Genomic DNA, 26,252 nt, shown 5'->3' with positions numbered 1-26,252 from the left:
GGGTGAGTTAAGGCATGTCCCAAATATATTTTGCGTGACGCGCACCGCTTCCCATTATTCCTCTACTCTAGTCTGAATATCGCAAACCTCTACACAACACCCCTGGTAGTATAATAAGGAGCACGAATCCGTTAGTGGATGCCAGCAGCCTACATTATTCCTTAACCCTCATATATAGCTCAAAACAATCGTATCAACGAGAGGATTTCAAAAAGTGCTGGGTCAAAAATTTACATTAAGTCAATCTGAAGATATCGGTCAAAAACTGATTTTGACGTTTTCTGGGCCTCTAATTCGCATTCGGAACGTTCAAAATCTGAGGTAACTAACTCCGAAAAATTAAGATGCACTAAAAATAACGAGGTTAAAAACTCGCAAAAGGTTTTCGTGACCCCTAAAAGTCCGAGGTCGGGTTTTTTATTTAACTCGGATTTTCTCGGCCTCATTTTGATTTGATAAAATTTGATAAAGTTTTGATTCCATCGTTCATACATTTTGCAGACTCTGATTCCCCGTAATTTCCTGTTCTGACTTTTTTTTTTTTTCGAGTTGCTTGGCGATTCCCTCGCTGATGATCTCAGCCGGCCTCTTATTTTGACACTTTGATGATTGCCATGTTAGACTGTTATCTTACTCTCTTTATCTCCTTACCGTTTGGGCGGCCTTACAGTCTTTATTTTTCAGTAAACATAGTATATATTTTGTTCCGAAAACAGAAAATTTTTAAATGTACATAAAAGGAAAGAGCTTTATACTTAGTTTTAGATATTTATATACCATTGATTTTCTTGGTGATAAAAGAGATGTTAAAAAAAAAAAAAAAAAAATGTATTTTGCAGAACAAAGGCAAGGCCGATAAGGATAAGAATTTAAAAGTTATCATCTTTGCTCGCTCAAAAGCAAAATGTAAACATAAACAAATATGGTAGCCATCAACATTCGAAATTCCAAAGTTACCCCTCGTGCATCGTGTGCTTGTTCGTCTCTTCTTTATGCTGTAAAGTTTTTTGGATAGATTTATTTCAAAACTTGTGCGTATTGAAATTTGATCGTCCAATTCAATTGAAGCTCAATCAACCAATGAAACTTAGAGGTGAATTCAATTGTCGTTTGGGTGGCTTCCAATTCAAAAGATATTCTGTTTTATTATTTTGCCATCCGCCAAAATTAGAGCCCTTGAGTGAGACATTAAATGTTTTATGACGTGAACAGAATAATTTTTTAATGACCACCACACCGCGCCAGAGCGATTGACCGATGACAGTCCATCGCAAAGTGCCATATGTAAACAAAACTCAACATCCTTATACAAAAGTTGTCTTTTTTATTTTCCAAACATTTGTCTTCCACAGTAGTAATTTATGTAATTGCAATTTTGGTCAGTCTGGTTCATCATTTTTCGAGAAAAAAAACAAATTAAAAAAGACAGGTATTTTCCAATCTAGAAAAATGATGAACCCAGACTGACCGAAATTAGACAGATTATTTTTGAATCAAAGACGACCCTGCCTATGCCCGACAGTCCGGGGCAAATGTCTGGGGTCTGAAAAAAATAACTTTTTCCCCGGACCTACGTCCGAGGCTCCAATTTTTGCGCCATAAATTTACCCCGGACGTATATCGCCGAGCACAAAAAAGCCCGCGCGGTCAGCGATTCTATAAAAAGCGACCGCGCGGGCTGTCTGGGGCGTCCGGGGTAGTCTCTCAAAAACAAATAATACGGACCCCGGGCACGCATCAAAAAAACCCCGGACTGTCCGGGGCATAGGCAGGGTCGTAATCAAAGAAGTATTTTTCAGCATTTACAGTATAATCAAATAAAATATATACGTTATATTTTCTTAGTTAAAAAATAATCTGTGTTACTTCTACACTTACCCCCGGATTGTTTTACTTTAATCGTAGAAATTTTAGCGAGACTGATTTTAGCGTTTTAGCGAGTTTTCCCTATTTCCGCTAAAATTTTATTGCCTTGATACATTTTTATCAATAGGAAGGGTTTCAGTGCAAAGAAATGCTAGAAAACGAATTCAGTCAATAATGTAAGTATTCGCTAAAATTTATCCGCGCGAAATTTCTGGTTTTATTGCCTTGATACATTTTTATAAATAGGAAGGGTTTCAGTGCAAAGAAATGCTAGAAAACGAATTCAGTCAATAATGTAAGTATTCGCTAAAATTTATCCACACAAAATTTTTTGAAATCGTGATTCGCTAAAATAAATCCAAAAAAATCTAGATTTTCCTGATTCGCTAATATACGCTAAAATTAGTCTCGCTAAAATTTCTACGATTAAAGTAATTGTTTGGAAGTAGGATAATTTAAACATGCGTACTTCCAAAACGCCCGTCTGCCCAATATCCACCCAATCATCTTAAATTCACTTTAATTAATTGTCCTATGACTTCCAAGAAAAGTATTTAAAACTATGAATTTATAATAGGTACCTCAAATATTGATACTTGACTGTAATGTACTTTCAATTTTCAGTGGGAGTTTTTCTAGTGCTTCGTTTATCACACAGGGAATGGGGGTGGTGGTTGTGGACGTTTACTCATGGCATAGAAATTTTCACCAGAAATATAATTCAAAAATTCAAAAAAATGGAAAAAACCATATAATTATAAAAATATTAGCCCCTTTCATGTTTCATTTTTATTTTACTTAGTATTTTCAACACTTGCTCTCCTTGAAGTCAGATCTCTGATCTTCATCATATGTATCTATTTTAGAAAAGTTCATTCTATGCCAAATGTTATTCGCCATTTTTCTTTTTGATTGCTTTGGCTGTTTTGAATATTTATGTATATTTATGTTTGGGTTTCTCTTTGCTTGGCAGCCCGCAGCACGGCCCTCAAATTGTTACAGCCAGTTTTTTCTGCAGCTATATATTACAGAGATAATTGATTCCGGAAATTTCTGTGAGAAAGTTTAGAAATTATCTCCATTAATTTTAATTATATGACCTCATCATTTAAAAAAATTCTGCTGGCGCCATTAGTTATTAAAAGGCCGTTGTCATCATCTCCCAAACGAATAAAAAGATGACAGACAAAACAGTGCGTTACAGTTTCCTGGTCTGTTATTTGTTATACCTGTGACCTGTGTCTATGACCTTCTGACCTGTGACATGCGTTTTACATTAACAGCTCAAACCGTACCTCAAAATTTTTTAAATAGTACAGTAGCACAGACCTGCCCCTTTTTTACAAAAGGAATTAACCCACGTTTGCTTGATTTTGAGAAAAAAGGGTAAAGGTGTTTGCATCTGATATTCAAAAAAGGATTATCCCTTTCAAAAAAATGACTGATTATTGTTCTACTCATTGAAGATTAGTTTTAGGCTTTATTATGCTCTCACTGATATTTACTGATGCTTAGAAAAACTGTACATCTTTGCTTTGTCAGTAAACCTAAACCAAAAAAAATGAAGAAAGAAGTAACTAACAGGTTTCTGGAAAATGTTTTATAACAAAAACAAGTAAGTGATAATTTTTTCTGACAAAAAGAAGAAAATTCAAACAGTTCGTTTTTGTAAAAAAAAGTTCAAAATTCATAAAAAATGTGGGTTACTTCCTTTTCTCAGAGCATGGGAGAGATGCAGCAGACCATTTTTATGAAAGTTGTGAATAGCTGTTTATGAGAATGTACGAACTATTTAATAACAATTTTTCCAGCATAAATTACTTTCCCCCAGGCAGTACAAATAGGATAAATTATCTTGTCCCTAGGTAACAGGAATATTATAAATATTCCCTCATGGTTTCTTCCAAGCTATTAAAGTCATTGCTAAAATTGGCAAATTTCTTAACCAAATTTACATTCAAATAGATTTTTTATTGTTTTACACTTGAAATTGCATTTTTAACTCTTTTCTTCTTTCATTCGTCAAATAAGATAGCGTCATAAGTATAATTAGCATGTCTCGTTCCTTTTTCTTTTCAGAAACTAATAGCAAAACATGTCAGCAAATTTTGATAGCATAAGATTTCATGACCAACGGAAAAGAATTTTTGTTACTCAACTCAGGTAAGGGTTTCAAAAGTATCAGCTTTTTGGTCTCAAAATTAAGCAAAATTTGAAGAATCTGGACTTTTTTATGGAAAGTCTGATACGAAAAACTTTGCCTTAATAACTGAACTTTCGGAGTTTGAGCTTAAATTTATCAGGGTTAAACCCATAGATATCTTATATAAAATACTAGATAGAGTCTTTCCCCAGCCACAACAGGTGAAGCGAACTAATGCGCCATCTTTGCTTAAAGCAGACCATAGTAAAAACCTATGAGACGATACTTCATTCAAGATGGTGCATTATTTTGTTTCAAAAAGAGGAGGAAAAGCTCTATGCAGTGTTTCATATAAGATAAATGTGAGTCAAACAAGTGGAGTCAATGCATTTACCATTAGTCTTATACAGTGGGAGAAGGCTACCACTTAAGGATGCGGTCTTCCCATTTAAGAGGGGTTCTAACCCCTTTTAAAAATATGATTAGTAACTCATTTTATACAACACATGGATACCTAGAATAATGGATGAAATGGGCATGTTCTGAGTGACTTTTTTGAATTTCAAAATCAGTCGTAAAATTCATAAAATGTAATTATATTACAACCATGAAAAGTTATGTTCTTTGCGACAATCATCTGTACATGAGCATGTCTTCAAATCAAATCTGAATTATAATTTTATACTTCTAACTAATGAAGCTTCTCCCTTTCTTCCCTTGTATAGAGAGGATGAAGAAGAAGTAGAAGAAGAAACTAGCCATGGAGAAGAATCCAATAATGTCATCCAAAGATTCCCTGTTGTTAGAGAGGTATCTGAGATGTCATCTCACATCTTTCAGCTGTTATGTTTGACATTAAACACTTATATTTAAAGTTAAAGTTAAGAATCGACTGGAATCTTAAAAGGGAAACATTTTTTGAGGTCATGTTTTTCAATTGCTTGTTTTCGAAACTCAAAAGACAGTTTTTGGACCTACCTGGAGGTCCTATAAATTAACCTCTGTCCGTTCGTCCGTCCGTCCGTTCGTCCGTTCGTCCGTCCGTCTGTTACCAGCTTTTCTCAGGATTGGCTCATTAGTTTTTTCTGATTTTTGGCACAATGATGCAAAATGGCAATGCCCAAAATGTGATGGAGACCGATTTTCGAAAAAAAATCATTTCCGGCCAAAAATGCCGGGAATATGCCGGAAAAACCGGTTTTTTGGCATTTTCTCAAGATTTCATCATTAGATTTTTCTGATTTTTTGCACAAAGATGCGTATTAGCAATGCCCAAAACTTGGCCGAGTCCAATTTTTAAGAAAAAATCTTTTCCGGTCGAAAATGCCGGAAATATGCCGGAAATCGCCGTTTTTGCAGATTTTCATTGGACTTTTTCCTTATATTTTGTTGTTTTTTCATACAAAAACATTATCAATAGCAATGTCCACGATCAAGCATGGTTCAATTGTCAATAAAACTAATTTTTGAAGCCGGAACTTTCTAAAAATCGCCGGAACAGCCGATTTTCGCCGGAAAAACAGTATTTCTTGAATTTCTTGAGCTGTACTTTATATTTTTTCATGAAATTTCGCACACTGATGCAAAATGTCAATACCTAAATTGTGACGAAGCCCGATTTTCGAAAAAAATTCATTTCCGGCCGAAAATGCCGGAAATATACCGGAAAAACTGGATTTTTGGCATTTTCTCGAGATTTTATCATTAGTTTTTTCTGATTTTTTGCTCAAAGATGCTTATTAACAATGCCTAAAACATGGCCGAGTCCGATTTTTGAGAAAAAATTTTTTCCGGCGGAAAATGCCTGAAATATGCCGGAAATCGCCGTTTTTCTAGATTTTCATTGGACATTTTCCTTATAATTGGTTGTTTTTTCATTCAAAAACATTTTTAATAGCAATGCCCACTATCAAGCATGTTTCAATTTTCAATAAAATTGATTTTTGAAGCCGGAACTTTTTTAAAAGTTGCCGGAACAACCTATTTTCGCCGGAAAGACAGTATTTCTTGAATTTCTCGAGCTGTCCTTTATATTTTTTTATGAAATTTTGCACACTGACGCAATATGACAATATCTAAAATGTGATGGAGCCCGATTTTCGAAAAACATTTTTTTCCGGCCTAAAATGCCGGAAATATGCCGGAAAAACCGTTTTTTTTACATTTCCTCGAATTTTTATTTTTATTTTTTTCTGATTTTTTGCAGAAAGATGCGTATGCGCAATGCATACATGGCCGAGTTCGATTTTTGAGAAAAATTTTTTTCCGGTTGAAAATTCCAGAAATTGCCGTTTTTGCAGATTTTCATTGGGTTTTTTCCTCATATTTCTATGTTTTTCACACAAAAACATTATCGATAACAATGCTCACCATCAAGCATGATTCAATTGTCAATAAAACTGATTTCGACCAGAACTTTCTATTTATTTTTTCCCTACAACCCTTCCCTCTCCCCCCACCATCAATCAATGATGAATTTCTTGCGTTATGCATTTTCGCTAAACGCTATGTTTTCTGACTGATTTTTTTCATTTTTCTCCTTGCATTGCTATCTAACTTTCATCATCAGGTAGGTCCATTCAGCATCTAGCTTGTTTTCTCTTCTTTCTTTTGATATCTATAAGGTTCTCCATCAACTTAAAACAATAGCTTTTCCTGTAAACAAGAGAGCTATATCTAGTGAGGTTTTTAGTGGAAAACGTTTTCAGAGGTCATTCCTATCTATGATATGATGGTAATTCCAAAAATTATGGAAAAAAATGTCCATTTCCCTTTTTGGATTCCCTACCAGTGGTACACAAAGATATTCTTTGAGAGTCATTTCTTGCTTTAAATATCTTCTTTGCACATTCTCTGAACCGAACAATTCATTTTCAATTAAATTCTGTTTAGAAAGCTGGTCAACTCATAGAAACAGGTTTCAGAACACACCAGAAAACATTACTGCTTAAACGACAAAATGAGCTGCACAGAGTTGATGCAGAGTTCAACCAAACACGGAGTGAATTCAAAGCGAAAATGGATAAATATCGAAAACAAGAGGAACATCTAATCCGGGAAAGACGAAAAGTATGTATCTATTCTTCGCTATTGGAAGAAACATAGTACTCATATGTACAATGGAAATAAGAAATGCTAACTTAAAGTTTAAGCTATATATCATAAACTAAAGTTGGTTCCACCGATTAAGAGTTGAAACAAAAATACGAAAATAATTTGTTTAAAGAGATGTTCAGATGGTTTGCCTATAGATTCATTCCTACCATTGTCCTGGGCCAAACATTCAAACCCTTTTGCCTAACTCATTTTCAAAATCAAGAAATGACAATTCTAAATTTCTAAAAATGGGTTTTTACATGCTTCTCACGATAGAATTCTATTGTTTTTTTTTTGTTGAAAGTAAAAAAAACTTGTAACTTGAATATCTTGACTTTGGAAAATATCTCAAAATATCTCTGATTATACCTTTTTATTAAAAAACGTCATTTTTAAGAATTTGTATCAAATTTCACTCTTTTACTAGACAGTCCATCTAATCCCGAAAACGGGATTAAAATTCAATTAAAAACTAAAAAAGACTACTCTTGAATGCCAAATAAACGTACAGACCAGAATAAACGTACAGGGGGGAAATGAAATCGGAATTAATAAACGTACGGGCTGAAATAAACGTACAGTCGAGAAATCAGAGCTAAAATAAATAAAAGTACAGGCTAAAATACAGGGAAACGTACAGGGAACAATTTTGTTTTGATTTGAACGTCTGAATTCAAATCAAACGCTCGAATTTATAGCAAAACGTTCGAATTTACTTGTGTAACATTCGAAATCTCCAACAAAATAAATAAACGTACAGGATGGAAAATTCTTCAAAATAAATAAACTTACAGGTCCTAATAAGGTGCGTACAGGTGGGAAATTTGACACGAAAAAATAAACGTACATGTACGTTCATTAGGCACCCGAGAGTAGACTATTAGGAAAGAGCGTGTTTTAGTTGTCCATTAGCACTTTGAATTTTAAATTATTGGAGCAGATATTTAAAAACAACTATATTTATGACGTTTTTGGACGAAATTTTGTTTTGAACGGGGAAGCAAATTTAACGAATGATATCTCAAATTTAAGTTAGCCTTTCTTTTTTCAATTCTGAAAAGTTTAGTCTAATGAAAATTCTATTAATTTTGGCGGGAATTAGGCGAATTTGACAAAGTTTTACAAAATTCGCCAAATTAAGTCCCCGCCAAAATTTCAAAAATCGGTGTTTCGCCAAATTAAATCCCTGCTAAATTTAACAGAAAGAATATGATGTCTAATAATCAGGAATAATCAAACCTTTTTATATGTTTTATAGTAACTTTCATCCATTTCAGTGTCCCCAAATTCCCAATTCGCCAAATTAAATCCCTGTCAATGGCATTTTTCCCATCTCCAAATTAAGCCAAATCCAAAATTAATCAACTTAAAGGTAGAACAGTAGCAACTTCTCTATGCTAAATTCATAAACTAATTATTTTCAACTAGTTGACGGAAAGGGTGAATAATTTTGAAAAATTCATTGATGAAAACAATGCAAAGAAAACAAGAGCTGTATTGAAATATGAAAAAGAATCCAAACTGAAAAATCAAAAGGAAGATGAATTAAGGTCGATGAAGATGAACGTCGAAAAGCTACAAAATAGGTACAACTTATGTTTTGAAAACCCCTGTCTCACAACCCCGGTGGTATATATCCGTGGGGATACATTTTCATCAAAATCCCAATAGGGATATAAATGCCATTGTTCCCTGCTCAAAACTTGAAGTGGGGATGTTTTTGGAGTGCAATTTTTCCATTGAACTTCAAGTGGGGGTGAAATGAAAGTTGATTTCCTATTTGGGCTGAAATTGTAGGGTTTTATTTAACCGAGGACAATTTTCGAGTGTTGCTGACATCCCAGCGGGTCAACTGTTTTTAATCAGTAGTGGTTGTTCTTCACACGTTCGGTATTGTTATTTTTCAGACTGTCGACGCTGAAAAGGAAGATTGCAAAGTATCAAATTTATGAGCAATTTCTGATGTCTGCAGTGGATGAACTACCTGAAGGTTTATTATAAAAAATTCTAATATGATTTTGCAATACTCATAAGTGCTCCTTTTAATTGTTATTTCGTCACTTTTCTCTCAAACTTTAACTTCGATGTAACCTAAGAGTTTATGTGAAGGGAGAGTTCCATCAACTCTTGAAACAACGCTTTTTCACAGAGCCGGTAGGATTTTTCAACCATTCGGGGGTAAAAAAGAAAAACGGACTGAAACTCAATGGGAATTGATATTCCCATGTTTTTATCTGAGGATTTGAATTCCATGGTTTTCAAGTCAGAAAATTCAGTGGTGATGGAAAAAATAGCACAATATTTTCCAGGTGCTTTCTGTTGGTTTTGGACCAAATGAAATAGCACATATTTTTCAGTGAGAATTTGATAGTTTGATTATTTTCAGCTGTGACAAAAATTGGAGCCATTTTATATGAGAAAAACGCAATCAATATTAAATCGAACATGTAGTATTTCGTAATTTTTTGGTTTTTTCTTTAACAAAAGTAACCCAAGGAAACGGAATAGAAACGAGGCCGGGTAGGATAAAATATTTTTAAAGAAAGGTTTGACCGTAAAAAAAAGAAATTAAAACAGCCATAAAAAAGGAACGGAAAAAGCTTTTGATCTCAAATTTTCAGAATGACTTTGTATCACAAAAGCTTCAAAAGTATCAAGTTCTCATTTCAAACTGGAGAGGTTGAAAAAAAATCGATGAACTTGGGAGAGTTGTATAAGCTGCAATAGACACCGGCCTGATATAAAACATCCCTTTGATATGAAACAGGACCACTTATGTAAAACTAAGATCTTTAAAACTTAATAGCCTGTTTTGATCGACTCTTTTGCTTTTGATTTGACAGATTACTTGGAATCAAGTGACAATATGGTGTCATCACTGATGCAACGATATCAAACTTTAATCGAAATGAACGAAAGCATACAAGAACACCGAGAAGTGTTAAACGAAAAGGTCAATCAATGTCTCCACTCCGTTTCATTTTCTTTCTACATACTATTTTAATCGAATCCATTTTCGCGAGACTTAATTTCGCATTATTCGCGAGTTTTTGCCATATTTACGAAATGGTGTGGGATCACTAAATCACGAAAGTAAATCCACGCGATATTTTGAAAATCGGAATGTCAATGTGAAATACAATGTAAATATACTATTTCTGGCGTTATTAAGGCTCATTTCAACAATTTTCTGCTTGATTCGCGGATTGGAATCCTCGCGAAAATTTTCAAAGCTATGATTTGCGAAAATAAAACTCGCGAAGACTAATCCGATAGACCTTTTCATAAATTACGTCACGAATAACACTTGTCTCGTATTCAAACAATTACCATGGTGATTATGTCCCTTAAGATATTGAATGATTTTTTTATAAATAGAAAATAGTTTTTTTTAATCCGCTGGGAGTAAATCACCAAGGCAATAATTTCAAAACGAGGCGAGTGATGTTCGTAACGTAATTTATGAAAAGGTCACATAAAAGTTCCCCCTCTGAAGTGAATTTTAATAAATCATCATAAAGAATACACTTCTTTTATTATCGAGACCTCTAAGGTATCTTTATATTGATTCATTTTTATTTTATTTGCTTAACTTGAGAGCTCCAAAGGCATCATCAAGGGATATGATGCTTTTTCAAGCACTAAAAATTGTCTTTGTCTTGCAATATATTTTTAATACCCCCATGTTTCGCCTTTTTTAGCATGTAGATCATAACTTTTTGATCTAGTTGACCAAATTTGACAAATAACCCCTCAAAATTTAAGTTTTTCCTTTATCTTTCCAATGCAATGAAGTGATTGATTCTTTAACAGTTGATAGAACTCGAGAAAATTTACTTCAAAGAGGGGGACTTTTTTCTGAGTAACCCGGTTGTTAAGCCAAGGTTGATTGGGCTTTTCCAGAAAAAAATCGTGCACCCCCTGTTGAGGAGGTCCATTTCCGTTCCAAGGAGGTAAGGTTTAAAATGAAGTGGAATTCCATAAGGGTAGACGAAAATCCGTCAAAAATAAGCGGAATTCCAAGGGGGTAATGATTGAAAACTTATAAAAATTCTGAATTCCAGATATTCCAGGTATGATCCTAAAATTGCCTGGAATTCCAAGGGGGTAGGTCACAAAAGGTTGGACCTCCTCAACAGGGGGTGCAGGGTTTTTTCTGGAAAAGCCCATTGGACGTACATTGTTAGAGTAAGAAGAATTTACCATCCTCCAGTGAAAACTTTAACATTCATTCATCGTAACAACATGCTCCTCCCCAACTGAGTTATTTGACGCATAAAACTCTGATAGACTTCAGCCCCTGAGCAATAACTTTTAGATGGTATGAAGCTTCTTACACAAATCAGGGGTGAATCTTGGCCAGTTAAGGTTATTATAATTGGTGACATAGTAATTTAATTATCTTCTTTTTGCATTAAAGGTGAAAGAATGTCAACAAATTCTACAAGACTCTTCATACGATGCTGCACAAAATTTATTGGTTCGTCTCTTTTCAATTATTAATGAAATTGAACGATATTTGACTGCACCTTTCAAAATTACCTTAAAGGTTTTGTTTTTAATTAAATGAGAGTGAAATCGTTTGCTTACTCATCAATTCTAATTCCCAAGCTTTTTCACATGGATTGACACGGATGTGGAGCAATATTGGTCAGAAACATTTTTTTACTTATATCAATATAATATAACAATAGGCAGACAAGCTGTCCTGATATGAAATATGTGTCTGATATGAAACGAGAACACTTATGTAAAAACAAAACCTTTAAGGGAATAAATTTTCGCTCAGAATTAAAAAAATCACCTTTAAAATTGGTCATTTTTGGCCAAAATAGGTCATATAAATCAACCGTCATTCTCTCAACCGCGAAATTAAACTCTGCGAAACTACTGAATTTTGATATGTGAACCGAGAAATTAAATCCCGTGAAAATTTCTTCCCTTAAGGTACCAAAAAGATTTTAGAAGAAAGTTTTGCGAAAGGAAATTCCGATGTAATTTGATCAATGGATCCCCACGCTCCTCAAATTTCATAAGTCTCGTGCTTTTCCCTCCTATAACTAATTTACATTACACCTTGATTGATTTCAAGGTCACATATGAATACTACAAAGAAACCAATAATTCAAGCATCGCGAGTCGTCTTTGATGGTTTTCTAACTAAGCTCTTGCCACTTTCTAGTGGTTTTGGGTAATACTGTCCCATCATTCATTAGAACACCTCCTTCCATCAAATCCGGTAGGATATTTTCAGCCGTTGGTGGGAAAAATAACGGACCAATATTTTTTATCGCTGGCATTTGAATTTCATTGTTTTCGAGCCAAAAAAGTCAAATGGGATGGAAGAAATACCACAATATTTTGCAGTGAGAATTAGCTTATCTAATTATTTTCAGTGGGGCCAAAATTAGAGTATGATTTTCCAATTGGGATGATATTTTGGCCAATTTTAAGTGTGCAGTGGGAAGGGTTCCCGTGGGTCTGCGAGAAGGGGGTGTACTTTAATTTGTATTCATTTTTGTTTTTTATTCATTTAGCTTCATAACAAAGAATTAGCAGAATGTCGCGAACGATTCGAAATTTTGCACAATGAAAATACTGAGAAAGAAACAAATAATATTCAAAAGAAGCAGAAACTCATTTCATCGGTGAACTTGATAACTTAATGTGAAAGCTTAGAGCTTAAAGTTTTAAAACCTTGTTTCACTTAGAAAAACGTTGTCCTGACTAGATGATACTTAGAGTATATAGAAAACTGACGTCGAATCACTGACCTTTATATAACCTGGACAAAGTTTCTCAATCCCGGCCAAGCAAAATCTTTGATCGGAGTTTTTTGAAAGTGGTACCCTAATGGTATCACTACTCAATGATGATGTAATGCATCGAGAGTGATAGATCTACTGTTCGTGGAATAATTTTGATGATGTAGCTCCGTTAAACGTTAATTCTTAACATTGCAATGGCTCCTTTGCGAGTACCATCTTCAAAAAAATCCGATCAAAGATTGCGGATATAGCTTTGTCAAGGAATATATAAACGTCAGTTCGTCTAATTTGATCTTTACGTTTTTTTAATATTCTAATGAAGATCATTGCTTCTCATCAAATCGAATATTTTGTAGCTGTTATATCGACCTATTGTCTTTTTCAAACGTTTAAGTTAAATTCATACCTATACCTAGGAGAAAGTTTTGGGGAAAAAAACTTACCATTTTTCCAATCTTTCACACTTTTACAACTTTCCTAACCAAAACTTTGTAAATGTTTGTAAAAATGGGGGATTTTCCATGGTTGCAACATGGTACGACATAGAAAATATTTCCATAATTTTTTTCAAGTAAAGGTGACCTTGGAAAATCGTAATTTATGCCCGCTATAATTCATTCTTTGATGCAATCGAAAGTGAAAGTTCTTTATTCAATTGCTATTAGAGGATGATACGCATAATTTTCAGCCGAGTCTGGATTAATTATGACATCATAGATCCCATTTTCCCACCAAAATACCAAAACTTTGCAAATTCAAATGATTGCTGTTGTTGGCTGGGAAAGTTTGGAAAAGTCCTATTTTTCACATCCTCACAACTTTCAAGAAACCTCTTTTGAGGTGGGAAAAATTGTAAGATATTTTACAACTTTTATGGTTTTTCAACTTTTTTAGACCAATACTTTGACTTTTTGATGGGAAAAGTGGGAGAATTAGCTGCTAATTTCACCCAATTTTTTTTCTTTTACAGAGTGAAGAATTAGGTGAAATACTATTGGCGATCGAAAATCTCAGTTCTTTTTGTGGCAGTAAGAACGTGGAAGAAAAATTCTCTACTCCTGAACTAAAGTTGAAATTGATAAGTGTATGTATTTAGCTTTATTGGTCGTACAAATTTCACTATGTAAAATACCTTGGTCCGTAATAAAGGAGCATTACTTATGACCCATGGCAGCAATTTTCAGAGTGGAATATTTTTGGCTTATACAAAAATAAACGAATAAAGAGTAAGAGTATTTGAATCTTAAAATTGCAGCCACTTAAAGCTTGAAAGTCTCTCAGATTCATTTGGCAGAACTACGAAATTTAAACATGCAGTCTTATCTTATTTTACGTTCGAGTAAGGGAGTCATTTCAAAAGCTAGTCCTATCTTTATACTGCTTACATCACCGGTATGACTATACGCAAATAATAAGATTTTTACGAGTCTGTTTTTGAGATCTTCAAATCTTACTGGGGTGAGAACCAGTGGAACCTTGCCTTGATTTCCATCTAGTCAGCGACAAAACTTGAATCTGGGCTATCATGTCATTTTATCACCATTTGTCTTACATTCTAAGTACTAAAAGCTAAGGCAGTAGATAATAAAAAGAAGGGTCTACTGTAGCTTTACTGTAATTCAGGATATTCATTGAATTTATTTATTTATTTATTTACAAACCTTTTGATGCAATTTACTGAACCCTCATAACTTAAACAAGAGGTTAAACAGTGTATTTACGAAATTCTTTTTGCAAGGGTTGCAGAGTTTATTTGAAGGTTTTTAAAGATATTTTCCAACTTTTTTACGGAGAATTTGGATTAATTTTGACCGAGTTTTTCTCCATATCCCACAAGGCCTTAAAATTAGGCTATTTTATGCAATTTCTTTCGAAGCCTTGAATCTGATCGGCTCATTGATACAAGATTATACTAATCATCGTGTTTTTTTTCTTCTCTATATAGACGTACTTACAAGATCGCGAAGATGTGTATCAAATGACTTGCCAGTTAATACAACAAAGTTTACCTCAACAACCAACGCAAAATTCTTCCAAACCTTCAACTCAATCCTCAACACGCTCTTCAAGGAGCAGGTAACATTACTTTTAACGACATCGTTATCAATATACACTCCCTTCTCACAGACCTGGTAGGATTTTTTCAGCCAGTAGGGGTGAAAGTAACGGACTGAAACTCGATGGGGATTGATATTCCCGTATTTTTTATGGCTGGGGATTTCAATTCTTTTGTCAGAAAATTCAGTGGAGATGGGAAGAAAAACATCATATTTTGCAGTGAGGATTGGTTTATTTGATTATTTTCAGTGGGGACAAAAATTGGAGAATAATTTTCCACTGGGGACTATATTCTAGACAATTTTTCCAGTGGGAAGGGTTCCCAGTGGGTCTGTGAGCAGGGTTGTATATCCCGCCACACTCTCATACTAGTCACGAAAATATGTAAATAAGCACCGTGAAGTTTCCGCAAGATATTATTTTATTTTACATACACATTTTTAGATAATACTTATTTTTAGTCCTTGAAATTAATTTATTCTTTTATAAACTTTGTACGATAGTCTAGATTTGTTTTGAACATTTTAAACCTCTCCCTTCTCACGTATGGTAGACCTACTATATCTGCTTATTGACGGCGTTGCCTTTGTCGTAATACGTAGACCTACTATATCTGCTTATTGACTTATTTTCTTTGTCGTAATATACTCTCTTTCACTATCAGTAACAAAGAAAAAAGGAGTTGAGCTCCGGATCTTGAACCTTTGATAAATCATTGCTCATTTGCACGATTTTTGTACTCGTGAAACATCCTCAATTTTCTTGGGATTCAACCATTGAGTTTCAAGCCCGAAGGGCTAGAGGCGAAACTTAACCCTTATCAGGCAACAAAAAGTGAAGCCACTTATTTCCCATCCAAAACGCGCGTAGAACGCGCCGTAATCATGACGACGGGTTGTATATAGCGGTTCCTTTATTTTCGAGGACTACATTTTTCGAAATCTAGCGATAGATTTTAGTTTCAATCCGGCGTTTGTGTAAAGACTACGTGCGGGCGTTCTGGATGAGAAATAAGTGGTTTCATTTCCCATCCAGGAGTCTCTCCTCTAGCCCTTCGGGCTTGAAACTCGATGAACTCAACTACTACACATTTTTTATAAGCAATTAGATCGCTAAGGCTAGAGGGCTCAAATTTTCTTAATTTGTTCAATATCTCACAAAGTAAAAGCTTTTTAGATGATCTATCCATGACAAGTGATAGCCCTTGGCTCAATAAATAAAATATGGTATGATATCAGGTGGTGAAAGCAAATATTTAAAAAAATGAGCAAGAATGCTTACCAACACCAAGGCTGAGCCGAAAGTTGGAGTTGCTTATAAAAAATGTGTAAACTTACAATATTTCTCTTGCAAAACATTTACTCTTAGGTGCCAAATAAAGGTGCCTCCGCTTGTTAATTTTTCGATTTTTTTCCAACCCCCCGGATGTTACTAGGACCCCCCCCCCGTTTATTAATTTTTGAAAAAATTCCCAGCTCCCAAAAGGAAAGTTTCTTGTTTTACTCTAAAAAGCCTAAATTTAGTCTATTTTGACCCTTTTTAGGGTTTTTAAAAGTCCATTTTCCACCCCCCCCGTAATTAGGTCCCCCCCGTTTGTTTGATTTGAAAAAATTTTTCCAACCCCCCCCCCCCCCCGGTTTATTCGACCCCCCCCCCCCCCCCCCCGTTTATTTGGCACCTAAGAGTAAAGAAATTGTTACTATGTTTTTTAAATAATTTTTGAAGGGGATAAAACGTTTTTATTTTTGTAAGTACTTTTTTTTGTTATTTTATTTCATAATACAATAGCTTTACGTTTTTGCAGATAATTTGCGAAAAATAATTATTAAATCATAATCTCAAGTGTGAAAATTGGACCATTTACTTTTGGGATATTTTCTGTTGGTGGGTAAGACGTAAGATCGCTAAAGTTTCTACAATCGTGGTCAAAATCTATTGAGAATTTAGCTTATTTCCTCGTTTTTCGAAATTTGGAGAATGTCGCTTTTGGGCTAATTGATTCGAGTATTTCAGTTCGGGAGTAGGCTTCTGCTCATCCTCTAGCGAAAAAAGTTTCTTATAGGAAGTATAGGTCTGCGAATCAGACTAGTTCGGGAGGGGCTTGTAGACTTCCAGGCTATATTCTGAGCCCTATTGGACCATTCTTGAACTTTTGGATCCTTAGATCCTAAGCTTAAGTCTAGCGTTAAAACTCTACCCTTCCATTTAGAGCGCTTCCAAATCGTTTGTGATTTCGTAGGAATTTCCCTTTTGTTCTCAAATATTACGTAAATAAGAAGTACAGTATGTGGCCCCCAAAACGGTGATCAAATTTAAAATTTCTCTCAAAGCTAGAGGAAAAAAGGTTTTACAAAAATCTTTCTTGCATGCAAAACTTTAACATCTCTACTTTATCTCCCGACAGTTCTTTTTCAAAATTTTCAATTTCATCAATGTTTTTCAATCGCTTAAAGATAGGTAGCTTTTTTCTAATGGCCCCAAAACGGAGGTTTGCAATTTTAGCGATTTCTCGAGATATCTTTAAGATATTAATACAAAACTTTGACCATAGTTTTGAAATGTGATTTAGAGGGTTTTGGGCATAAATTTGTTTGATAAAATTTCTACAGTATACCCCTGGTTGTCAAAATGCAGGTTTGGGGCCCCCAAAACGGAGGTGTAGTTAAAATCAAATTATTAAGCCCAGTGGTAATAGGAGGAAAAACTATGAACATATTTGTGTTTACCCTTAAATTTACGACCCGATAGATGTAAAATTTATGATATTTATGAAATATTTCAAGATTTTCGATATTGCAAAGTCCAAACTGAAAATTTAGAAATTTTCAAAATGACAATTTTGATTTAACAACGTCTTAATCAAGTTTCTGAAAATCAATGTCTTTTGAAAATAGTTCCATTCATGTATGGAAAAAGCTGTGAAAATTTGAGAAGAAAAGCTTAACTGAAACTGAAAATATTAAGCTTTAAAGGTATTTTTCTCCTATATTTTGCAGAAAAATGACAGAATTTGCCATTTTTGCTGATTTAGCGAAAATTTTTGTACATAATGTTAATTTTTTGTTATAAGCTATTAACTCAACCTGATAGGAATGGAATTCCAAGATTTTTTGCTGTTTCTCATATTTAGAATTTTCGGTTATATCAATGCTGATTCTAGGGTCCCAAAATACTGGTTGACCTTTAAGATGCTATATCTTTTACCCATCCTCTAAAGTCACAGATGTATCTGCATTTTCTGAACGGCATTAGGTGTAGAAACTTTCCTATACCCCATTTTCATAACTTATTTTCAATATCCAAGGAGCTAGAGTGAGTTATATGCAATTTTTATCTAATTTTGGTGTTAAAATATCTCCTTCATACGCAAATATGTTATTTTGAATCTGTCTCAAACCATCAAAAACATGCTCATTTTTTAGTATAACCATCATTCTTTCTAAATAAACAAAAATCGTTTAATTCTGATAAATCTACAAGTCAGAAACCTCATTTTAATGACAACCTCCGTTTTGGGGGCCGTCTCCGTTTTGGGGGCCATATACTGTACGTCTCAAGCATAAAATGGCACTTTTGTAAAAGCAGTGAGCCTAACTTGGGTCTAACTTGGGGATAATGGATAATTTATAATTGAAAATGCTCTTAAAATGGTATCCTTAGCTTTAGTAGCAAAATTCCATGATGGTGATATTCTTAGCATTTTTGGCCATTTTCATCATGGACATTCTTATAAAGTGTATTCTTATTTAAAAAAAGCGTGTATCGTAAGTCACTTGAGAATTGAATTTGGAATTTCTTACCTTTTAATCATCAAAGGGGTTGAAAAGAATTGTTTTTTTTTTTGCAATAGAAAATTATCCTTTTTGAACAATAAAGGAACTTGCAAGATGTGATGTTTGTTATTGCTGACAGTCTGCTTTCACAATTTGTATTTCACAGAAAGCCCAACCGAGACACTCACGGTAGGCTACATGGTCAGATTTTCCAAATTTTACACCCTTAGAGTGCACTTATTCTCATTTTTGCACATTTCCACCCTTACAGTGCACTTTGGGAAGCTTGGAAAAAAGGGCCGCACTTACGGTAGGTAGGTCGTTTACCTTGAGTGCCCCCCCCCCCATTAATCTAGGCTAATGTCATGAACTTCATGATTAAATGTACCACTTCTAAAAACGATTTGTTGCAATATGATAACATATTTTGAAATAACATTTTTTCTGTCCTGCGCTGTTACTTCTCTTTTACATTGGTCGTTAAACATTTTTTACAAAATATGATTGGTTGTCAAAAACAAACCGACTTAAATTTATTGTTTTTAGTCTTGCTAATTCATGATCTAATCGTTTCCATATTAACTTGGCTGCATATCTCCACATAAGACCAATACAATATCTGGCAATTTGTAATTTTGTCCGAACCAAAAGAATTTGAATCGGAGGAAATATCACTATCATGTATATAGTTGACGCTCTCTAATTCGACGTTCTATTATTCATTCACCTTAAAGAAAACATTGATCGTAAAATCTTATTATTAAACGAGGGATTGCCAAGTTTACAGGCCTTTTTTTAGTCCAAATATTTTCTTACGCTGATGTCAGAAACAATGAATCTCGTCTAAACTAATTTTTAAAAGCTTCAATGAGCCAATAGGATTTCACCAATGGATAAAAGAGCTCATTAAAAATGCACGATATATGAGATTATGAGCATACATACATCGTAACTTTTTTAAGGCATACCAGATAAGTGGGATGGGGGAGCCCGGGAACCTAAAGTGGGAACCTAAATGACTACCTGAAAAGTGGGATGGGGGGACCCGGGAACCTAAAGTGGGAACCTAAATGACTACCTGAAAAGTGGGATGGGGGGACCCGGGAACCTAAAGTGGGAACCTAAATGACTACCTGAAAAGTGGGATGGGGGAACCAGGGAACCTAAAGTGGGAACCTAAATGACTACCTGAAAAGTGGGATGGGGGAACCCGGGAACCTAAAGTGGGAACCTAAATGACTTCCTGAAAAGTGGGATGGGGGAACCCGGGAACCTAAAGTGGGAACCTAAATGACTACCTGAAAAGTGGGATGGGGGAACCCGGGAACCTAAAGTGGGAACCTAAAATGTTTAATTGTTAATAGAATTGAAATATTTTTCTTTAAAAACAAATACATAAAGATTAGAAAGATATTATATGCAATGAAAGAAAAAACCTTTTATCATATTAAGAACACCAGTTATTTACTTTTGACATGACGTTTCGCAAAAAATAATGTTGCAAATAAAACAAAGGGAATTTATTTATTCAATTAGCTCAAAAAAGCATGTTTATTGCCCCCGCAGGAGCGTAGCGACGAGGAGGCACTCATAGTTTCACGCATAGATATTGGACTGGAATCTCGAATTCTTGCGCGTTTTGTTTTGTCGCGCAAGCCTACCCGTAGTTAGTCTCTTCCGTAAATGCTCGGTTTTTTTTCCGGGACGGCAGTTGCTAGCCTAAAAACTTTTTCTTTATAATAGCAGGCGCCGCGGGCATTTTACTCAGCTTTCGACAGTAGATTCTATTCTGCTTGTAGAATTTTGCCCGATTGGTCAACATGATGCAGGAAATGGAATGCAGAAGTTTCTGGAAGTTTTTTTAAATTCAAGCTTTCTCCTCCTGCACTGTTTACTTTTGACTTTCGGATTAAACAAGATATATACATATACCAATCAGTGAATTTGCTGACACTCAAATTTCAATCTGTCTCCTGTCTTAGACATTCAGGAGATTGATTCATTTTTCGACCCAAACAGTTCGTCCCCAATAATGAACAATGATTGAATATGGACAAAAGTGATTATTGTTGGTGGTTGAATTGGCAACGAAATTCCACTGTAACTAAATTTATTCGACAATCGTCATTCAACATACTCTACTACCAACAAGAACGCTTAAAGATCCTGTGCAACCTCGTTCCCTGCGTATTGTCAGCTTTTGATGCTTACTGATAGCGCTAGATAATACCCTGGCATTGGCTGGTTTTTGAACGCGTATAATTACGTAATTCAAAAACAAAACGTCAGATTTCATTTGTTCCTGGGTTTGAAACCATTGCATTGCAGTGCAACTTTGTAACGTCAATTTTTTTTATGACGCATTGTTTTGAGAAGTTCCCCCTCTGAGAGGGGGAACTCGCATCAGCCAACACCAGGGTATTCTCTGGCGTCCATAAGTAACGTAAATAAAGCCTGGGATACACGGGGACGAGGTTGGATCCTGTGTTATGACAGTAAGTACAAATATTTTCTTCTTTGTGTACTTTTATTGGTTTGGACTTGGTTTTATTAATCTTTTATGTTTAACCTGTGTACTTGTTGATACTTACCAGGCACTATTTGGGGAATTATTATCAAAGATTGAAAGAAACTTTTGTGAACTATTTTTGAGGAAATTTCAGTACACTCACCATATAGACGGTCATCGAAAAATTGTTCTATTCGCGTCACCCGCCCGCATCAAATTTTCCGCTGATTTTCCGGTGCGGAGATGCGGAAAAAAATCTGGGAAAAGCAATTTGTTCTTTTAAAGTATAGCTTTTTTCTCAATTGCTCTGACGACCATCGAAAAATTGTTTTGCTCGCGTTACCACCCGCCCCGCCCCGGGAATGTTTTTGACCGCCCGTCCTCCTGCATTTTTAACACCCGTTGCGACGCAAACAGAGTATTTATTTCGATGTCCGCCATATCATCTAATTTCATGTTTCTTATTTTCCCTTTAAGCTTTTTATGAATGAGAATTCGTTTACCTTGACAACGCAATATTACCTCGTTATTGCTACTATACCACGTTACGTCATGATTTTCCATCCTTTACACGATATTGCTGTTACAACTGCAAGATAACTGGCATATCTTTTAATGTAAACAATTTTGTCCATGAGATCCCTTATCATGCCGTTGGAAAAAGTCCTGAATGTACGCTATTTCCTGTTAATACCTGCTTCCTTCTCATCAATATTGCCTCGTTACTGATACTATTACCACGTTACGTCCTATCATCTTCCATCCTTTACACAACGGTGTTACAGCTTCTAGATTACTGGTAAATCCATTTAATGTAAACAATTTTGGATCACGATATCCTTTGTTAAACCGTTGGAAAAACTCCTAAGTACGTTATTACCTGTCAATTTTTGGTTCCTGCTCGTTATGTTTCTGGCTCATAGCATTTCTTATGCTGTTTGGTTCTACTATGTTTCAGTTATATTTCAAATTGGTTGAAATAAATATAGTTGCATGTATTTTGACTGGTTTAGTATCTGTAACTGTCTGTAATTGATTCTACCTGGACACTTTTCCTAATGAATGTTTTAAGATTCGTATTTTATTCTTTGTAAAAAGTAATTCACATTTTTAGAAAAAAAATATATTTCATTTACTCATGTTAGCTTATTCATTGACATCTCAAAGAAAATGCTGAGAAGAATCATTCTAACTATTCCAAATCATTTCCAAACTTTTGCTATAAAGCATTAAAAAGCCTTAATTAGCATTAATTAGTTTTTAGAAGCATTTGTAATAGCGGGTGGCAGTTAGTGAAAGCTATGGCTAGTTTATCGGCAGTTTTATAGTGCATCTTTTTGAAAGGTTCTTTTTAGTAAATTGACTTAGGGAGTGGTCAGAAAGTATCTACTAGGGGGGAGTGGAGGATATTTTGAAAAATCCCAAAAAACTTTCGCACCCCCTCCCCTAGCCTGGAAAAAAATTTCGAACCCCCCTCATAAGGCCCAATATTTTTTCGCACCTACCCCCCCCCCCTACTAGAAAAATTTTTACGCAAAAAAAGAATTCATACAGATGCGGTACAAAGAGTATTATTTGTTTGTATGACAGTTTTTTATGTCAAAATTAGGTAAGGGAGATAGTTTAGCCCTGTAAAGTTGAGTATAGTCCTTTAGGAGATCTACCATTTTGATTGACGTTTACACCACGGGATTTTTTCCGTCGATTTCCATGGTTACGACGGAATTTCCCTGAAGTAAACAAAAGAAAAAAAACCGTGGTGTAAACGTCAATCAAAATGGTAGTGTGATCTCCTAAAGGAATAGTCCAGGGTTAAAATAAGAATCAACGAGTTATTTTCTCTGAGTTTCCCTAAGTTTTGGGAGAAAATTACGGCTTATTTTCCCTGATACACAATCTCCCTACATTACAGAGGCATCTCAATTACTCAAAATATCCTGAGGGGCCACCATGGTTGACCCCGAAGGGAGAAAATTTTGAAGATCAGGTACTCAAGACCCTAAAATACAAGCTATTCTGTTGTTAAAAGGAGTCTGAAAAATAAAATTCTCTGAGTTTGAAATTTCCCTATAAACCTATATTTTTCAGGTTTTCCAGGGTCTGTCAAAGCTCTGTGTATGTAATTTATAAGATATTAGTAGACTAAGGAGGCACAACCATGGTTTGCGCCGACGGGAGAAAATTTCGATGTTTTTCACCACCATTTTAGCTAAAAGACTTTTTCAAACCACTCTGATGAGCTGTGAAAGCTACTAATCTACTTCCCTCATCTTGCTCAATGCTACAAACCCAAAGGGCAACGCGATGATGGCCAAATAATGTTAGTATAACATGTACATATATGCAATAAAAGAAATTCCGAGTTGTCGGCCGTCAGGCCGAAAAATGTTTGAAATCTTGAAACGTAAAACTATGAAATTAGACATTCTACATTTTCTCTTTAGTTGCCCAAAAGATTTGGAACCCCCCCTAAACCCTCAAAAAAAAATTGAAACCCCCCCCCTAAACCCTCGAAAAAATTTTGGAACCCCCCCTAGAATCCTCCACCCCCCCCCCCTAGTAGATACTTTCTGACCACTCCCTTAATTGACTTTAAACTTTAAACTTTAAACCGTCATATCTTCAAATCTAGAAGGGATTAGAAGTTCGTTCATAGCTCGATGGATAACTTAGAGCCTCCTCTTTCTTTTGCACGGATCTAATTTGCTTAAATACAGAATCTAGTAAAACATTATTTACGATCTCTTTTTTGTTCACTCTTGATGCAATACACATTGTTTTTTATAAGCAGCTCCAATTTTCGGGTCAGGGCTGGGGTTGCTTCGCATTCTACGGATTCTAGCTCGTTTTTCTTTCTGTACCAACCAAACAGTACAGCGTGCGAAAACACTTCATTAATCAAAAATGTTTGATAGTAAAAAAGAACATATTGTTTCACGGCTAGCCACGTTCCAATACACATTAGCATGAACTTCTAACGAATGGACGGAGAACTCATTGTTTCAAAAACAAAGCGCGGCTTTTTCCTTTTTGCAGAGAGCGCGTTGACGCCAAAAAATTGAATTTTGGTGATTTTCAACATGGCGTCGAAAATTTTTTTCCCGACATGGCTTGCATAACAACCAAAGAAACTGATATATCTTTCTTCGTGCTTATGCTATCACTATGGGGTTTTGATTGGTGAATTTGAATATGATTCATGTACCAACATCCAAAAGGAATCAATCTCAAACTTTACATTCATCGAGACAAGTCATCCGACACTTGCACCTTTTAAAATCCGACAGGCTTTTATTTTGAATTTGTTGTGGTCAGAGATGGACCTGGATCTTGGCTTATTTTGAATGAATGGGAATGAATGGTCAACTGGTGATAGATCAAGGGTTTCTTGAAAGAATCAAATGGGATTCACACCCATTCATTACAGGCGCCGCGGCACTTTTTTTCAGAGTAAAGAATTTTTTTTGAAGTAAAAAATTAATTTTTCAAATGTTTTGAAAAGTCAGTTAGAAAAATAAATTGAACTATGACATCCACGCCTAAATCTAATCTAATTGTTTTTATTTCTCTTTTTGTTTGTATTTGTATTTTCTTTTTTTCCATTTTTTTGCTTTCTTGCAAGATAAAAACACCTTGCGCATGATATTCAAGCGCTTTATGAGCTTTATCTTCTTCAAGAAAAGGGGCTGTTTTAGCCAATCTAGAGGAGTGAAATTCGCAAAATTTTCGAGCCCGTCGGCCCCAACCATGGTCGCGCCTCCTTAGACACTATATTATGTGGCCCGACCACTTAAAATGTCGAGCCGCGGCGCCTGAATTCATGGACTAGAAGCTCCACTAAATTTGATTTGAAAATCATGCTGAAATGACGTTGTTGTCAAGCTGCTTTTGCCTCATTCACCTCCGCTGGTGCAGAAACCAAAGTTTCGAACTTCTTGAAAAATTTAATTTCAAAATTGATTCGATCATGTTCAAATCTAAACCAGAAACTGGATATAAAGAAGGAATACAGAAAATTGATTGGTAAAGAAAGACTAAGAGATCTTGGATATTTTGAGTGGCATCCACTGACTTTCTGATCTGGATTATATATATGCATTTTGCACTGGCAAGACTCTGGCAAGCTGGCAAGTTGGCTCTGAGTTGATAAAAAAGTAAGTAATTTTTAACCTGTTTGTTCATCTCTTTGATCTCTGAACTGTCTGACTGTGCTGGGTATAGTGTACAGTAGGGGTTATTAAACACGATGCTAATTTTGCAGAATTGACGTGTTGTTTTGGTACTGTTTGGTACTACAAAGGTTTGACTAGTTTCATTGCGCTTTGTGGAAATACAAAGCTGGAAGATAATAAATAATGTCAAAAATGCTGCCAGCATCGTACTTTGCTTGGATTCTATTCTACAGTTTAGAAATTCTATATAGTTCTGAAATACCCCTTAGCATCATTCCATCCCACACAAATTTTATTCAAATATTTACTGAATTGGCAGGACGTCTGCATTCCAGCCATAATTTAAGAGCAATAAATTTATTGATGTGTCCCTGATAAATCTGTTACATTGTTATCAAGTGAAAATTAATGTCATACTGTAACATTGTTGTCAAACTAAAAATAATGAATTTTTGTTCTATTTTACAGGATGGCTATAAAAAGATTGGAAACATTGTCAAGCTTTAACGTAACTACGGACTACAAACGTAAACCATGCTGGAGATAACATTTTAAGAGATGCAACCATTTGAATCAATCGGCAAATCTATGTATTTATTTGGAAAATTTGCCGTTGAACCCGTTTGATGACGTTTTGAAAATATTAACATTTTAATGCCATTTTTTAAAAGTTTAAATGGATGCAATCTATAATCAAACTATAAAATTGAGATCTACAGCATTTGCATTTCATGCCCTTATAAGAGACACATGAACCGTTACAGTAAACATCAATGTTTGACAACAAAAGACTAACTGGGGTGGACAAATGATGTGTGGTTATTTTTCTGGTATTTGTGGTATATATACATTGATAGATTTCTGATG

General features: G+C 35.0%; 2 protein-coding genes across 4 annotated transcripts in view; both read left to right on the top strand.

Annotated features, from left to right (window-relative positions):
- LOC136798491 (DIS3-like exonuclease 2) overlaps positions 1 to 26,252 on the top strand; it is a 426,120-nt gene that overhangs the window by 13,500 nt on the left and 386,368 nt on the right. The gene's annotated exons all lie outside the window — the stretch shown is intronic.
- On the top strand, positions 940 to 16,511 carry LOC136798512 (coiled-coil domain-containing protein 42-like). 3 transcript variants are annotated; one of them, XM_067055135.1, is made up of 11 exons: positions 940 to 1,093; positions 3,946 to 4,029; positions 4,735 to 4,819; positions 6,902 to 7,078; positions 8,534 to 8,691; positions 9,013 to 9,095; positions 9,949 to 10,058; positions 11,526 to 11,585; positions 12,643 to 12,753; positions 13,844 to 13,957; positions 14,819 to 16,511. In XM_067055135.1, the coding sequence occupies exons 2-11, from the start codon at positions 3,962 to 3,964 to the stop codon at positions 14,951 to 14,953; spliced, it is 1,101 nt and encodes a 366-aa protein (XP_066911236.1). In that variant the 5' UTR covers positions 940 to 1,093; positions 3,946 to 3,961; the 3' UTR covers positions 14,954 to 16,511. The 3 variants fall into 3 exon arrangements, with proteins under 3 accessions (XP_066911236.1, XP_066911235.1, XP_066911237.1); XM_067055134.1 differs by lacking the exon at positions 940 to 1,093 and adding an exon at positions 3,407 to 3,481; XM_067055136.1 differs by lacking the exons at positions 940 to 1,093; positions 12,643 to 12,753 and adding an exon at positions 3,407 to 3,481.

This window comes from Clytia hemisphaerica, unplaced genomic scaffold (assembly GCF_902728285.1).
Source record: "Clytia hemisphaerica strain Z4C2 unplaced genomic scaffold, Clytia hemisphaerica genome assembly, whole genome shotgun sequence".
NCBI lineage: Eukaryota > Metazoa > Cnidaria > Hydrozoa > Leptothecata > Clytiidae > Clytia > Clytia hemisphaerica.
The sequence above is the reverse complement of the archived record's forward strand: the minus strand, read 5'-3'. Positions and strand labels throughout refer to the sequence as shown.

What these genes read in the sequence shown, in the direction of transcription:
- LOC136798512 (XM_067055135.1), top strand. Translation starts at nt 3,962, where the DNA reads ATGTCAGCAAATTTTGATAGCATAAGATTTCATGACCAACGGAAAAGA. An exon ending in TAATCCGGGAAAGACGAAAA is followed by an intron (nt 7,079 to 8,533) that starts GTATGTATCTAT and finishes ATTTTCAACTAG; the next exon opens with TTGACGGAAAGGGTGAATAA. An exon ending in GAGAAGTGTTAAACGAAAAG is followed by an intron (nt 10,059 to 11,525) that starts GTCAATCAATGT and finishes TTTGCATTAAAG; the next exon opens with GTGAAAGAATGTCAACAAAT.